Source organism: Sus scrofa, chromosome 2, assembly GCF_054392235.1.
Source record: "Sus scrofa isolate SSC_HxYL_T2T_F1_AM1 chromosome 2, Sscrofa_HxYL_maternal_Yorkshire_Landrace_v2.0, whole genome shotgun sequence".
Taxonomy (NCBI): Eukaryota; Metazoa; Chordata; class Mammalia; order Artiodactyla; family Suidae; genus Sus; species Sus scrofa.
Window position 1 is genome coordinate 6,687,247 of NC_139384.1, and position 12,918 is coordinate 6,700,164.

General features: G+C 53.4%; 2 protein-coding genes and 1 long non-coding RNA gene across 4 annotated transcripts; 1 reads left to right on the plus strand and 2 right to left on the minus strand.

Annotated features, from left to right (window-relative positions):
* The first annotated feature begins 264 nt into the window (after positions 1–264).
* Positions 265–6,945, plus strand: LOC146405049 (uncharacterized). Of its 2 annotated transcripts, none has more exons than XR_014836827.1 (3): positions 265–463; positions 2,390–6,256; positions 6,783–6,945. It is a non-coding gene; the product is annotated as an uncharacterized LOC146405049 (long non-coding RNA). The 2 variants fall into 2 exon arrangements; XR_014836828.1 differs by having other exon boundaries at positions 2,390–6,201; positions 6,845–6,945.
* Positions 1,281–2,962, minus strand: FAM89B (family with sequence similarity 89 member B). Its single transcript, XM_021082853.2, has 2 exons — positions 2,519–2,962; positions 1,281–2,102 (listed from the first exon to the last, which is right to left on the minus strand). Exons 1-2 carry the CDS (start codon positions 2,816–2,818, stop codon positions 1,824–1,826), a joined length of 579 nt encoding a protein of 192 aa, XP_020938512.2. The 5' UTR covers positions 2,819–2,962; the 3' UTR covers positions 1,281–1,823.
* On the minus strand, positions 3,598–4,891 carry ZNRD2 (zinc ribbon domain containing 2). Its single transcript, XM_021082852.2, has 4 exons — positions 4,840–4,891; positions 4,593–4,744; positions 4,376–4,460; positions 3,598–3,976 (listed from the first exon to the last, which is right to left on the minus strand). Exons 1-4 carry the CDS (start codon positions 4,856–4,858, stop codon positions 3,633–3,635), a joined length of 600 nt encoding a protein of 199 aa, XP_020938511.1. The 5' UTR covers positions 4,859–4,891; the 3' UTR covers positions 3,598–3,632.
* Positions 6,946–12,918: the final 5,973 nt, after the last annotated feature.

Here is a 12,918-nt window from a genome sequence, read left to right on the forward strand (position 1 = left end):
CCTCAGTTTTTACCTCTGTTCAACAGGGATAATTATAGTTTCTCGCTTCACATCATTGAGAACCAAACCTTGGGAAGCATTTTGTGTGGAGCCCGACTGATGTTGCCAGGTCTTATTAAACGAAATCCGTTATCACTGTCGGAAAGAGTGTGTGTTTACCCTCCCTCCCCTGGGGCGTTAACCGCTCTGTTCACACCTAGATTAGAGCCCTTATCACCTGCGCAGCTGCCCGTAGGGTAATGAGCCGTGGCAGGTGTCTGGCCCAGAGTTAGATCTGCCACAGGGATCTAACACCAGCCTGTTCCCTGTGCCGGTGCGAATGTTCTGCGAGGTTCGTGAATGGACAGAAACCTGGTTCTTGATCAATACTAGGTTTCAGCAGGAAGTCTGATCTGCCAGAAGTACCAGCTGACTGTGTCCAGGAGACAAGTGACTGTGCAGCAGGCGTGGGGACGAGCAGCTGGTAAGCCTCACTGAGCAAACTGAGGTTCTTTTCTCTTGCTTTCAGTAAGTTGTGGGGTGTTGTGTGTGTGTGAAGGCAAATAAGCAGGCTTCTTCCGGGGGGACCTGACAGCTGGGGTTTGGCTCCTAGGCCCAGCATCAGGGTTCTGTTTCCTAAGAGAAAGCATTTACATACAACCCCAAAGGTCCCAGGTGATGTGGTAGGGAAGCCGGCATAGAATGAGGCTGTCTGGGCCGCTGGGAGTCTTATGCACTGAAGCCAGAGGAGGGCCTGCTTCCACCTGCCCACCAGGGCTCCTCTTGGCTCTGGCGAGGCCTGGGCACTGGCACTTAACCCACCTCTGCCTCTGCAGTTCTTTCTTCCCATCCAAAAGTCGCTACTCATTCCCAGGCCCTTCCAGGAGGCGCCTTCCCCTCTCTTGCCTAGGGCCCCTCGGCCTGGCCGGCCCGGGCCCACCCATTTCCTGTGCCGCCCCAACTCCGCCCCCACTCGGGTGGAAAGTTTCTCTCCTCAAGTAGGGCGGCTCCTACTCCTTCCTTCCCGGCGGGCCAGGAAAGCCCAAAGCGAGTAGGGAGGGGGGCTGGGCTCCAGGCCTCCGACCACAGAGGGGAAGTGACTCGCTCGCAGTCACACAACCGCGGGTCCAGGATGGGCCAGCTTGGAAGGCTCGGCAACTCTGCTCAGGGAGCGAGGATTCGCACTCTGCCACCGCCAAGCCTCTTCCACTCGGAGGTCTCGGGCGCCATCTGCCGGCAGAGCGTGGGGCAGCACCTGACAGAAACATCTTTCCGCTCCAAAACCAGTCAGAACACACTAATGCCGAGAGAGTATTTATTTATCTAGGCGCCCAGGAGGATGGCCCCTAAACTTAAATATCTAGCACGGAGCTTTGGCCCTCCTGGCCATGGGTGGGTGCAGGAATGGGTCCTGGAGCCCTTGTCTAAGGCAGTGGAACCCAGGGACCAGAGGGGGGATGCCCCTGAGCCAGCAGCTGCCAAGGGCAGCAAAAGATGAAGAGATAGGAGCCAGGCACTCATCCCAATCCCAGAGATGTCAAGGAGAGTGCCAGATGTTTTGGACCCACAGCCAAACTGAAGGTTGGCCAAGCTGAAGTGCACGCAGGTGGGAGAAGAGGAGGTCCAGTGCCATGGGCAGAGGCTGTAGCCCAGGTACCTGCCCCAGTGCCAGCTAACTCAAGACAGGAGAGGGTAGGCAGTTTTAGCTCTGAGGGGCCCAGGCTTTGCCCTCCTGTGAGGTGAGGTGGTATGGGGGAAAGCAGGCACTAGAGTCTGAGTACTTGCTGAGGGATGAATTTCTGAGCCTTTTGCCTGGGTGCCTGCCCCCCCACACCCTTAGCTCTTCAGAGGCTGATGTGGAAGGCATCCTGCAGCCACTGGTCTCGGGCATTGTGCGTCTGGGGCACAGTGAGGGGTGGCGGGTCCGGGGGCAGGCTGGCATCAGGAGGCTCGTCATCATCAGATAGGCCAGCATCAGGTGGGTAGGAACTGTCTGAGTGCAGAGAGGATGACAGGTCCTGGCACAGGCTCAAGTCTTGGCACAGGTGCTTGTAGTCCTGGATTGACTCGTACAGGCCCCACAGCTGGCATAACAGGGACATGTCCAGCTGCCGCAGGCCCACCTGCAAAAGACTGAGAATGGGCTAGGGTTGGGGTCCGAGCCACCCTCAGCCCAAGCCACAGTCCTAGTCAATCTTCCCACACCTTCTGAAGCACAGGTTTTTGTGGGCGTCAGACGCTATCTGCAAGTTTCAAATCTTTAGTCAAGTCACTAACGCTCATCTGCAAAAGACAGCAGTCGTCTGGAATGGAATGAAATCACTCCAGTGAATTACTTAAAAATACATGGTAACTATTGCCATAAGCAGTAACTGTAATTATTGTTACCGTATCCCCTCTGACCCAACAGGCTTCTGCAGATCCTCTAGACCCAGACCGCGCTTTGCCTCTGCGCTCTGCCCCGCCCCGGCACCCCTCAAGCTCGCTGGCAGCTCCCATTGCCCCCCAAGGCCCAGCTGACCAAGGCCCAACTACTCACCATCTCTTTGCGCAACGCCGCTAGCGCCGAGTCGAGGTTGACAGGACGACGCGGGCCGGGGGGACCAGTGGCACTTCCCGCGTTGGCGGCGCCGGCAGCATAGCGGGGCCCGTCCGGGACGCGGGCGGCGCGGCTCAGCTCATCGTGGATGCGGCTGCGCTGGCTGTAGACGCGTTCCAGCTCCCGCCACGAGCCCCCGCTCGCGTTGAGAAGACCGCTGAGGCCGCGCGGTAGCGGCGGGAGACCGGCCAGGGTGCAGCCCGTGCCGCCCTGCGCCTCGGCCGAGGGCAACCCATTCATGGCCGGGCCGATACAAAGGATGACACCGCCTCCTTCCCTCCAACGCTCCGCCCGGGCCGCCGCCCGCAGGCCCCCGCACCCGCGGCCCCGCCAGCCGAGCCCAGCCGCCGCCCGCAGGCCTTGCTTTGTTCCAGCCCGGACTCCTCCGGCTCCGCCCCCGTCCCGCCCCCGTGCAGGCGGGGCCTCTCTTAAAAGGGCAACGGTTTGTGGGCCCAAGTTGCCCCAAGTCGCAGCAGAAGAGGAGCAGGGTGAAAAAGCGGAGGGAGGAAGCCAAAAGCAGAGGGTGCGGTTTCTTGGCGGTTCTTTCTGACACCCACCCCCAACACTCTGCCCAGTTATAACTGTTAAGGAAAAGGATTTTTCTAAAAGGGGGTAACAAGGATGAGGAGACTGGGGTTGAGTCCATACTTTGTCCCTCACGTGCAACCTGATACCCTAGTCTGGGCCTGACGTGGGATAGGATGATGGTATTGGGATGCAGGATGCTCGGGGAAAGAAGGAGAAGCTGCCAAGGGGACTGGAACCCCAGATCTCACTTGAGGGTGGAGAATGAGCCCTGGATGGCTGAGGAGGCTGCAAGGGTGCTGTGGAGGGCCACACCTAGTTTCCGCTTTTAAGGAGGAAACTGAGCAGAAACAAGCCCAACTCATCTCTCAGGGCATCAAGGAGAACAGACTGTGACAGCACGAGAGGCCAAAGGTAGGAAAAAGACGACTGGAGCTGGGGCTTGCATGCACACTTAGAACCAAGAAAAGAACAAACCACACAAGAGGAACAGCTGTTTTTCTAGAGGATTCTTCTCAGGAGGGGTCTTTTAGGGTTGCAGCTGCTGCAAGCTGCGCAGGGCTTCAGCACAAGCCCGGATAAGGCTACACAGCTGGATGCTCGTCTCCAGGGAGGTGCTAGAGCCCAGCTCAGCTGAGGCCCAGGCCAGCTTCTGCAGGAGAGCCTCCCGTGTGCAGGCCACAACTTCAGCATTTGGAGGCACAGCAGGAGGGGGCGGCCCCTGGACTGCCTTGAGCCCTGCTGCAGCTCCCTCACAGTGCTCTGGACGGGGGACTGGGGGCTGAGGGGCTGGCCGAGAGCCTAACGGGGGCTCCGAAGCAGAGGCGAGCTGGTGCTCCCGAGCTTGGGAGAGGGCAGCCTGGGCATTCAGAGCTAAAAGAGGAGAAAGCCAGTGGAATGGTCAGGATACCTGGCCTGCCTCAGCCCCGAGCCACCTCCCTACTCTTTACTTTTACACTGTTCTGCTCTTTCTGTTCTTTAGATGTTTTCCCTGCCCCTGTATAAGGCAACTCATTCCTTTTCTTCTCTGTATCAATTATTTATGTCCTTGCTTCATCTCTCTCATCAGAATTATGCCTAATTAAGCTCAGACTCTCCCATGGTGTTGGGCACACAGTGTAGGTTTTAGTGCTTTTACTCAACGAGTGGTCCTTTCTAGAGCTGAAAGGAGAAAGCACCTTACCCCCGCCCATCAATCATCTTCCAGGCCTACTGTACTGTTCCTGAGCCTCTATCACCACACTTCTTCACCAAGCACACTCGATCCCTCACCCGGATTATCTTTATCCACGTCTGAATCGAGCTCCTGACAAGCCACGCAGTAGATTTTCCGCTGTTTGTCTTGGAGGAGGATCGTCTAGGAGCCAGAAAGCATACGGGGCAGGGGTGAGACGCTAGGCGATGCGGTCCAGAGTGGAGACTTGAGGAAGGGCCGTGCGGCCTAGCCCACGGCCCCATCCTGGTTCCCACGTCCCGAGTCTCTCCTCACCCCGCAGTCCGCGCACGTCTCGCCCAGCATGCGGTAACCACGCAGCAGGTAGTCGCCCATGAGCCGGGAGATGCGATCCTGCCGCTCCCGCCGCGCTTGCAGCACCTTCGTCTCCGCTTCAGTCGGGGGCTCCCAGGAGAAATCGTCGACTTCTGGGGGAAGAGAGGCATGAAGGGTTGAGGGTTTTGCTGAAGCAGACTGCTTCCCGTACCCCGCAACCACCGGCCCCCGCAGCCCAAGTTCTCACCAGCGCCGTTCAGAGCCATGTTGCCGTTGTCGCCGATAGACTTACCGGAAGTGACGCACAAGCAGAGCGCCCTCCTCTTGGCCCCGCCCCCTCGTGTTGGGCGGAGGGAGAGGGCGGAAATGCGCTCACTGTGCTCCTCTGACGTCACGATGCCCAGAGTGGGGCGTGTCTGCCGCAGACTGGAACCTGTCCCGCTGGCGCGGCTCTCGGTGAGAGCTCCGGGAAAAAACTTTTCGACTGGTGAGGCCTCAGGAGCGGCGTCTCCGTGATACCACCGCTTAGGTCGCAGGACCCGGAAGTGGCTGTGTACGGTCGCCCTTCCTGCCTGCTGCGGATGGCTGGAGAAATCTCCGCTGGCCTCCACCTCCCCCGGGGTTTCTCTTTCCGCACTGGCGGGACCTGGGGCCAGCCGGGAAGTGACATTATCTCAATAACGACACTCTTGATAATAACAGATGGCCCCTTACACACGCGTGGAGCCTCTTGAGACCTCAAGCGCTTCTCACTTCAACTGGCAAGGCAGGCCAGGCGGCGATCGTTCTCGCTTTCTATACCTTTCCGCCTATTTCAAGATCCCTCCCTTTCTACAGTTTTTTGTAGTCCAGTTGGCCTACCCCCTACTCCCCTCCAAGGCCTGGTGATGATGCAAAGGCAGCCCCTAAACAGACTTTTTGTTTTGTTAAAGTTTGGACCCTCAAAAAGAAAAAACAAATCTGGAGCTGTGGCTGTGCTGGGCGTGCGCAGTCGATTCCATGCTGTAGGGTGGGGCTGAGGGGCTTGCTACACGTGCCTGTGACCTTACCCTCTTTGGGTGGGGTGCTGTTCAAGTTATTAGTGCTCCCTGGACATTGGCCTTGGTGATTTTTTTTCTCTTTGTTCTTTTTCCATACACGTCCTCTCCCTGAATAGGTTTGGAGAGGACAGGTGGAGCAGGCAGTGTCCTCAGAGGGCAGCCCTAGTGTCTCAGGGCTGTACACCAAGGCAATGGGGAAGGAGCTAGGACTTAGCCACCCCCCCCACCCCTCACCCCCACCAATCTCATTGGCAATCTCCTTTGAGAGCACATGCTTTCAGATTTTTGTCTTGGGTTTTTGTTTTTGTTTTTTTGTTTCTGGCTGTGCTACAGCATGGGGAAGTTCCAGGGCCAAGGATAGAACCCAGACCACAGTAGTAACCTGAGACACAGCAATGACAATGCAGGATCATCAACCCACCAGACCACCAGGGAACTCCTCACAGTCTTAAGGGAGTTTTTTTTTGTGTGGTTTTTTTGTTTTTTGTTTTGTTTGTTTGTTTGTTTTTTGTCTTTTTAGGGCCCCACCCGCAGCCTATGGAGGTTCCCAGACTAGGGGTCCAACTGGAGCTGTTGCTGCCGGCCTATGCCAGAGCCACAGCAACACCAGATCCAAGCATGTCTGTGACCTACACCACAGCTCACAGCAATCCTTAATCCTTAATCCACTGAGCGAGGTCAGGGATCGAACCCACAACCTCATGGTTCCCAGCAGGATTCATTTCTGCTGCGCCACAACGGGAACTCCTTAAGGGAGTTATAAGGGAGCTTTGACCTGCTTAGGAAGATTTCCTTGAGACAAACTCCCATAGGAAACCATAGATGAGACATTTATTACTTGTTGGTCTCATATTGTCTTAGGAGGGATTTGCAGTGCTGGTACAGGTGACCCAAGGAAATCTAGACAAATTCTTGTGATCAACTCCATTGCCCTAGAAAACTACGCTGGCCCTTCTATTAAAACAAGGCAAAAATGAGATGCTGTTATAAAAGTGGGACAAAAATACCCTCTATCGAGGTGATCTCCCTTAAAAGACACAGTTGGAGCTCCTGTCGGGTGCAGTGGAAACTAATCCGACTAGTATCCATGAGGATGTGGGTTCAATCCCTGGTCTCACTCAGTGGGTCAGGGATCCGGTGTTGCTGTGAGCTGTGGTTTAAGTCACAGACATGACTCGGAACCTGTACTGCTGTGGCTGTGGTGTAGGCCAGCAGCTGTAGCTCTGATTTGACCCCTGGAACTTACATATGCCGTGGGTGCGGCCCTAAAAAGCAATAAATAAATAAATAAATGTCTCAGCTGTGCAAGTTCAGCCCAAGTCCTGACAGACATCTATAAAAAACTCCATACAACAACAGCAGAAGCCATATTCTTCTCAAAAACACATGGAACATTCTCCAGGAAAGACCATATATTAGACCATAAAACCAATCTCAATACATTTAAAAGGGTTGAAATCATACAAAGTATATTCTCGGGTCATGGTGGAATGATATTAGCAATCAATAACAAGGAAATTTGGGAAATTCACAAATATATGGAAATTAAACGGCTTCTTAAATTAATGGGTCATAGAAGAAATCTTGTGGGAAGTTAGAAACTACTTTGAGATTAATGAAAATGAAAGCATGACATACCGAAACTTGTGAGATACAACCAAAGCAGCGGTTAGATAGAAATTTATACGAAAAAAAAAAAAATTTGGAGTTCCCGTCGTGGCGCAGTGGTTAACGAATCCGACTAGGAACCATGAGGTTGCAGGTTCGGTCTCTGCCCTTGCTCTGTGGGTTAACGACGGTCCCTGCCCTTGCTCTGTGGGTTAACGACCTGGTGTTGCCATGAGCTGTGGTGTAGGTTGCAGCCGCGGCTCGGATCCCGCGTTGCTGTGGCTCTGGCATAGGCCGGTGGCTACAGCTCCGATTCAGCCCTTAGCCTGGGAACCTCCATATGCCGTGGGAGCGGCCCAAGAAATAGCAAAAAAGACCGAAAAAAAAAAAAGAAATTTATAATTGTATATTCTTATATATATATATATATATATATATATATATAATTTTTTTTTGTCTTTTTAGCTATTTCTTGGGCCGCTCCCACGGCATATGGAGGTTCCCAGGCTAGGGGTTCAATTGGAGCTGTAGCTACCGGCCTATGCCAGAGCCACAGCAACGCGGGATCCGAGCCGCGGCTGCAACCTACACCACAGCTCATGGCAACACCAGGTCGTTAACCCACAGAGCAAGGGCAGGGACCGAACCCGCAACCTCATGGTTCCTAGTCGGATTCGTTAACCACTGCGCCACGACGGGAACTCCCGTATATTGTTACATTAAAAAAAAAAAGGCATTCCCGCTGTGGCTCAGCAGGTTAAGAATCTGACTAGTATCCATGAGGATGCAGGTTAGATCTCTGGCCTTCTTCAGTGGGTTAAGGATCCAGCGTTGCTGTGGCCTGTGGCATAGGTTGCAGACATGGCTTGGCTCTGGTATTGCCGTGACTGTGGTGTAGGCTGGCAGCTGCAGCTCGGATTTGACCCCTAGCCTGGGAACTTTCACATGCCTCAGGTGTGGCCATAAAAAAAGCAAACAAAAGAAAAAAGCCTTACATCAACAACCTAACCTTCCTCCTTAAGAAACCAGAGAAAGGGTGTTCCCGTCGCGGCTCAGCACTTGGCGAACCCAACAAGCATCTGTGAGGACTTGGGTTTGATTCCTGGCCTCACTCAGTGGGTTAAGGATCCCGTGTTGCTGTGGCTGTGGTGTAGGCTGGTGGCTACAGTTCCAATTGGACCCCTAGTCTGGGAACCTCCATATGCCTCAGGTGTGGGCAAAAAGACAAAAAAAGACCAAAAAAAGAAAAAAAGAAAAAAAAAGAGAGAGAGAAAGAAACCAGAAAAAGGAGTTCCTGTTGTGCCTCAGCAGTAACGAACTGGACTAATATCCGTGAGGACACGGGTTCCATCCCTGGCCTCGCTCAGTGGGTTAAGGATCTGGCGTTGCCATGAGCTGTGGTGTAGGTCACAGACATGGCTCAGATCCCATGTTGCTGTGGCTGTGGCACGGGCTGGCAGCTGCAGCTCCAATTGGACCCCTAGCCTGGGAACTTCCATACATGCAAGTGCAGCCCTAAAAAAAAAAAAAACTCAAAGAGAGATTTCTGCCTTTGTTTCCTGGTCCACACACCTCAGCTCAGTACAGCAGTTCGATCACTGAACGTGGCCGCCCCGGGGATGGGGCTCTCTCCTCTGGGCCATGTCCTTCGTTATGATCAAGATGAGAAGGGTGGGCTTCGTATAAACCGGTTTTAAAAATGTAGGGTTCCATGCTCACCATCCTTGGAAAGAATGCTGCTTTCTCTCCCTTCACCTGGCTGGTGCAACTCTGGGTGGCAGCCCAGTCAGAAAGGGGCCTCGCCGATTCTCGTTACACCCTGGTTCAACCTCCTAGGTTCTCTCGTTGGATGGACACGGTCCTGGATCATGAGAACTTGGAGTGCTCGGTGTGGACACCTCTTGCTTTGAGTCCCCCTGACGGTGGCCCACTTGTAAAGTGTGGGACATATCGGCTCCCTACGTATTTTATAAAAATGGTCTTGGGAGTTCGTGGGTGGTCTAGTGGTCAGGATTAGGTGCTTTCAGGGGTGCGGCCCAGGTTCAATTCCTGGCCTGGGAACTGAGAGCCCACATCAAAGCCACTGGCTGCCACAACCAGAAAAGAAACAGCGTTCTTGTCCTCCTTGCACCTGACCCGTCAGAGACTGGGAGAAAGGTGAAGTTCTAACTCTTGGAATCATCGCTGATTTTGTGACAGTGGAGGGAGAACAGCAACTATGGTACCTGGGGAGGCACCTCAGACCCTGGGAGAAATGCGGGAAAGAAAGGCATTAATAGGAGTTCTCATCATGGCGCAGTGGTTAACGAATCCGACTAGGAACCATGAGGTTGCGGGTTCAGTCCCTGCCCTTGCTCAGTGGGTTAAGGATCCGGTGTTGCCGTGAGCTGTGGTGTAGGTTGCAGATGCGGCTCGGATCCCACGTTGCTGTGGCTCTGGCGTAGGCCAGTGGCTACAGCTCTGATTCGACCCCTAGCCTGGGAACCTCCATATGCCGCAGGAACAGCCCTAGAAATGGCAAAAAGACAAAAAAAAAAAAAGAAAAAAAAGAAAAGCATTAATAATCTTTGTCTTTGCAAACCACGGGGAGTCTTCTTCCCTAAGAAAGCCATCTTGATCCAACGTGTCCAAACCGTGGCACGTGTCTTAAGTGTCCCTGACTGCTCCTCTAGACCGTTCCAACCTTGATTTATTTCACTGCCATTGTGTTGAAGCTGACCAAGAGAGTAGAAGCAGCAGGGGTGGCCTCAGCTCCTGTACCTCCCACATAAAATACCTGCCAACACCATCACCTCCAGATAGAGTCCCCATACCCTGTCCTGCAGCCCTCACCTCTCAGCAATGCCATGGAGTGGATAAATGCCATCTGGCTGGTGCCAAGGACAAATAGGAGGGATTGGACTAACTGCCCTTTGCCAGGCCCTCCAAAAAGAAGGACTAGATTGAATTATTTGGATTGGCCTGGGAGCCCTAAGTCCTGCCAACTTGCAGGGAGACGCCGTCAACCTGTGCCCCCCCCACCAAGTGATGTAAGTCCCTCTCAGGGGCACCATGTTTCTTCCCAGAAGCACCACGTGTACCCTTGAGATTGTCCAATCTACATGGAAGTCACATGTTAACTTGCCTCTCTCCTGAAAACAGAGTGACTTGAAATTTATCCTTGACTTTTCTTGAAAACTAACATGTGAGCCTGCCACAGGTTCCGGCACACTGGCAGAAGACAGGAGATTCCTGGGTCAGACATCCCTGTTATTCACGGCCAGAAGCATTCATCCAGATAGAGCAGGACATATCATCGCACAGACTCTGGCCTGCAATAAAAAATCCAGAAGGATCCTATCATCCACGGCAGCCATGGCCAGTGAATTGAGGCTGTCCTGCGTGCCTTCCATGCCAAGGTGGAAAGGCTGATAAAGAGAATCAATGAGCAAGGCTTTCTCAGAATAGAAGTTTTACGGATTTGTTCAGCTGGAAGGCACGGTTGAGGTCAGTAGTGCAAGTTGGCTTCATCCTGCTGCTTGGAGCCCCGTTGGTAGTGGCTTGAATTAAATGCTCTATGAAGAATTCCCTGTGGCACAGTGGGTTGAGGATCTGGCATTGTCAGAGCAGTTCAGTGGCTCAGGTCACTGCTGCGGCCGTGGACTTGATCCCTGGCCCAGGAACTTCCGCATGCCCTGGGTGGAGCCAATACATAAATAGGTAAATAAACTCATTTCAAAAATAAAATTAAAAATTGGAGTTTCCATTGTGGCTCAGCAGATTGAGAACCCAACTGGTATTCATGAGGTTGCGGGTTCGATCCCTGGCTGGCCTTGCTCAGTGGGTGAAGGATCCGGTGTTGCTGCGAGCTGTGGCACAGGTCACCGATGGGCTCAGATGTGGCATTGTTGTGGCTGTGGCATAGGCCAGCAGCTACAGCTCTGATTCAATCCCAAGCCCTGGAAATTCCATATGCCACGGGTGCGACCCTAAACACACACACACACACACACACACACGAAATGAAATAAATTAAATTAAAAATAAATGCCATATGCAACAAATTAAACAGATTTCATCCTTAGCCTCCGTTGATCAGATTTGTCAAGAGAGTGGTGAACGCGTGGGAAGATTTGCCAAAAGCCAGGACAGTATAGAAATGAGGGTTGGCTGTTATTGTAAGGCAATTCTCCAGGGGTCTCTTGCGTTTCTGCACATTTTGCAAGCGAGGCACCGACAGCCTTTGTCCTGGACTCTCTTCTCAAGGATGTCGGTACAGGGAGTGGTCATGGAAGATGGAGACGGAATCTCCCTCCAGAGCAAAGGGCGGCCACTAGAAAGACTTGGGGTCTTAAGTTCAGGGTCCACTCCCACACCACCATCCACCGTGTGCAGGCATCCCCCCGGGCCATTGGTGCCACGACCTTGGGGTCTGGGGGACAAGAGGACAGATGTCAATATGCTGGCCATCATGCTCTTTACTGTGCCATGAATTGTAAGGTCCTTTGTCCCCGACCCAGGAATCTCCTGTCTTCTGCCAGCGTGCAGGAACCTGCGGCAGGCTCACTTGCTAGTTTACCAAGAGGGCAAAACTCGCAGACCTGTCACAGTCCTTGATGAGGGGTGAGCACGTGGAAGGACTCCGAAGCGCTGGTGCTCCGATGCCTTCGGAGCAGTCGTGGTGGCAGACCGACTGTCTGGGAAGCAGCAGGCTCGGGCTGGGCTCTTTCAGACCCTTCCCTATGCTCATGTGAGCCAGCCCGACAGCTGTCCCTGCCTGTGGCGCAGCAGACACAGCAGGAGTTAGGCCTCTGCCTGCATGACAGCACATACCTCGGAGGCATATTCACACACAGCTCAGGAACAGGCCTGACTTCTGCCCGCCTCATTCGCCAGATCAGGTTCCCACGGCGCTGAGTGGCCTGGGCTGTGTAGCCATGGCTCTGAAAATTGTAACTGATGTCACTGTATCGTCGCACTAAGAGGCATCCAAAATGGGGCAACTTTTCCTCTTGTTTGTTCCTCGCAATGTGAATTGAGCTGATATAGTTGTAAAAACAAGAAAGGCCCGGAGTTCCCGTTGTGGCGCAGTGGTTAACGAATCCGACTAGGAACCATGAGGTTGCGGGTTCGGTCCCTGCCCTTGCTCAGTGGGTTAATGATCCGGCGTTGCCGTGAGCTGTGGTGTAGGTTGCAGACGCGGCTCGGATCCCGAGTTGCTGTGCCTCTGGCGTAGGCCAGTGGCTACAGCTCCGATTCGACCCCTAGCCTGGGAACCTCCATATGCCGCGGGAGTGGCCCAAAGAAATAGCAAAAAGACAAAAAAAAAAAAAAAAAAGAAAGGCCTAGATGATACAGTAATAAAAATACTAAAACTAGGGAGTTCCTTTTGTGGCTCAGTGGTTAAGAATCCCAACTAGGATCCATGAGGATGTGGGATCAATCCCTGGCATCACTCAGTGGGTTAAGGATCTGGCATTGCCAGGAAGTGCGGTGTAGGTTGTAGATGCGGCTCGGATCCCTTGTTGCTGTGACTGTGGCATAGACAGGCAGCTGCAGCTCCAATTCGACCCCTAACCTGGGAACTTCCATGTGCTATGGGTGCAGCCTTAAAAAAAAAAAAAAAAAATTCAACTTTTGATGTGTTTTCCCTTTGGCACAGGCACTGTGCTAAGAGCTTGAATCCTCAGAACGGTGCT

What these genes read in the sequence shown, in the direction of transcription:
- FAM89B (XM_021082853.2), bottom strand. Translation starts at nt 2,818, where the DNA reads ATGAATGGGTTGCCCTCGGCCGAGGCGCAGGGCGGCACGGGCTGCACC. An exon ending in CGGCGTTGCGCAAAGAGATG is followed by an intron (nt 2,103 to 2,518) that starts GTGAGTAGTTGG and finishes AGTCTTTTGCAG; the next exon opens with GTGGGCCTGCGGCAGCTGGA.
- ZNRD2 (XM_021082852.2), bottom strand. An exon ending in AGACGTGCGCGGACTGCGGG is followed by an intron (nt 4,461 to 4,592) that starts GTGAGGAGAGAC and finishes TCTGGCTCCTAG; the next exon opens with ACGATCCTCCTCCAAGACAA. An exon ending in CGTGGATAAAGATAATCCGG is followed by an intron (nt 3,977 to 4,375) that starts GTGAGGGATCGA and finishes CTCCTCTTTTAG; the next exon opens with CTCTGAATGCCCAGGCTGCC.